Source organism: Lampris incognitus, chromosome 4, assembly GCF_029633865.1.
Source record: "Lampris incognitus isolate fLamInc1 chromosome 4, fLamInc1.hap2, whole genome shotgun sequence".
In the NCBI taxonomy this organism is placed as follows: Eukaryota; Metazoa; Chordata; class Actinopteri; order Lampriformes; family Lampridae; genus Lampris; species Lampris incognitus.
Window position 1 is genome coordinate 30,316,170 of NC_079214.1, and position 2,787 is coordinate 30,318,956.

The 2,787-nt window shown below is 38.7% G+C and overlaps 1 protein-coding gene across 1 annotated transcript in view; it reads right to left on the bottom strand.

Annotated features, from left to right (window-relative positions):
* ush2a (Usher syndrome 2A (autosomal recessive, mild)) overlaps window positions 1–2,787 on the bottom strand; it is a 577,949-nt gene continuing 575,162 nt past the window's right edge. The window contains 2 exon segments of the mRNA XM_056279331.1: window positions 1–90; window positions 1,331–1,528. Coding sequence (XP_056135306.1) covers window positions 1–90; window positions 1,331–1,528 — 288 coding nt within the window.

Genomic DNA, 2,787 nt, shown 5'->3' on the forward strand with positions numbered 1-2,787 from the left:
TTACAACTGAGTGTCGATGAACATGGTGTGTTCCTTTCTCACAGAGCTGAAAGCCTTGAAGCTGTCCACAAACTCCTCTTCTTCCACATACTGGAAGGGAAGAACACAAGGACATTCAGCAAATTAATCTTCATCATTCATGTAGGTTGTGTTATTGTCACCTAAAAATAAGATCACTGAGCCAAGGCCAAACTCAAATTACCCCTGTCGTTCTATAAGGGAACGTATCAACCTTAAAGGTACAATCAGTAATTTTTTTTCCCTCTAGTGACCGCTGTCAGTGACCAGTAGGGATTTTAAGACTGTCCCCTTGAGCAACAGTGGCCTGCAAATTGATGCAATAAACTCTAATAAAATCTTAGAACTTTGCAAATTAACTCATGCAGATATCCCACAGAAAAGTCAAGTGAAGGTATAATGATGTAAAACACTGTACAATATTCATAACTCATCACATATTGCAACATATTGAACGACAATGCTGCTTATCTGTTCAACGGTAGTGTGGCCAGCTTGGCATCGGTCTTCATACCTTTATAGTTGTGAAGTTTTGACCCCCCTCTCAAAAGCTAAACCTGTATTTATTTTACTTTTGAAGCAGCATTTATCATGACTTTTTTTCACCGATTGCAAAGGCTTTTTAAGACTCTAGAGCTGTGTCGAAAAGCTGGCTCCTCCATACTGGAAAGTAGGCGTGTCCAGTGAAATGAATGTGTGTGGGAACCTGTAGTTTTGTGGCTGGAAACTGGATTCTAAAGGGCGCAGACCAAAATAAAGATTTTGGACCAGCACACAAGTTTTGAATGCTAGAATCTCAGCACCTGGCAAAGCTGTTGTTTTACAGATGGTATAAATTGACAACTCTTTCCAACCCCACCCCTCCGATACAAGATTACATTTTATTCTGTGACGATAATAATAATAATAATAATAATAATGTTATGATTTATTGACAGTACTGTTGACAAATCTTAGCTTATCTTGCATGTACAAATGAGAACAAATGTTATGTTTTCATACTCAGCTTACTGGCCAACACTTGTCCAGCTTTTAAAATGGGAACTGATATTTGGGACTTGTGCTTGTATTTTGTCGTGTTGGTAGGAATACTTAGAATAAAAGAACACCTAATGGTGCTGCAGAGAATCTTAGTATCAGTGTAGGTTTGTAACACTTAAAAGCATTTCTTGTAAAGCGACTCTGAGTGTTAGAAAAGCGCTATATAATTTTAATTTCTTATTATTATTAAAAGATATCAAAAACTTCAAAACGTTGGATTCTGACAAAGCAAGGATCAAGTTATTTCTAGGTTAATATTTATAATCCTTACCAGCCCAGAGTCCTGTCCCAGAGGGTTGTCCCAGCTTCCTTCATCCATCAGCGACTTCCTGTCAATGAGCTGGCTGACACTGCGGCACAGGGACTGCTGGGAGTAGGCATGGCTGAGGTCCGTTTGGCTGGGGACCCGCAGGACAGACATGGGGCTAAAGCATGAGCCCCCATCTACTATCTTAGTGTCCGTCAGACCCTGAGAGATGAACATAAGGACTTTTGATTTCATCTCCTGAAGGCTAACATTAAATACTGGTCTACCATTGTGGCAATAAACACTTGGAAGCTTCTTCACCCTGAAATGTGAATGTTAGACTTAAAAAAAAAAAATCCACAAAAACCACAAACAAAAACCAAGACACTTAAAAAAAAAAAAAAAAAAAAAAAACAAAGCGGAATATTTTTTTCAAACTTCAATCCGTCTGTTTTTAAATTGTCCCTCTTGTATTTCAGCATGTGTATATATGAGATGGTTGATGTACAGGCATATCCTATGTTTTTTCAAAAATCTAGTTTCTTGAAGACATTTGAAATTCAAGTTAAATTAACATTGTACTCATATCAACACAGTCCTTGAATATATAGCTGTTTTTCTTCAGGTGATGCAAGGCTGCAACAGAGGATTGAGCCTCAAAATCAACAGCAGGGATAAGCTTGTGTGTAATTCCCCAGTAAAAGCAGTCTCCGCTCCATTTCTTCATAAATCCCTACAAACACAGCACACACGAACCTGTGCCACCCATTATATTCCTCAAACCATTTTGAAGATTGAGATAAAGCAAGCGGATTACATTGTACCGGATAAAGGGGATTACAGTTTTCACTGGCAGCCATATTTGTTCCTCTTAATCAACTCCATGGCCGCTAGGAAGTCAGTTGTCACACCTGTATGCCAGCCAACATTATTTTGTTAAACCTTTACAATAAATATTACCTTCAGGAAAAATGCACAATCTAGCTTGATTCATTCCATCACCCAAGATGAACCTACCAATGTTTGAAATTCCAAAACAAAAATAAACCATGTACCTCTTACCAGGTTTGTTGTTGTGAATTTGGATGTGCAGCTAATTACGCATGTTTGGTATCATGTTTGCCATATTTACCCTGGCAGCATTTGTATAGGGTCGGACATGCACATTCAAACCCACACACACACACAAACACCCACCCACACACACACACACACACACACACACACACACACACACACACACACACACACACACAAAGCATGCATGCACCAAAAAAAAAAAAAAAAAACCTACTCATGCAAAGATACATAGAAAGCCAAACACCCAAACAAAGTCACAATCTCATACCTCAGTGTACACAGTGTAGCTTTTAAGTGTAACGTTGCTGACCTCCACACAGCCTGCCACAGTGTCAAACTGTCGAGGAATAGTAAAGTATAGTTTTAGGCAACTTGACATAAAGTGTAAAAGACGATATTTT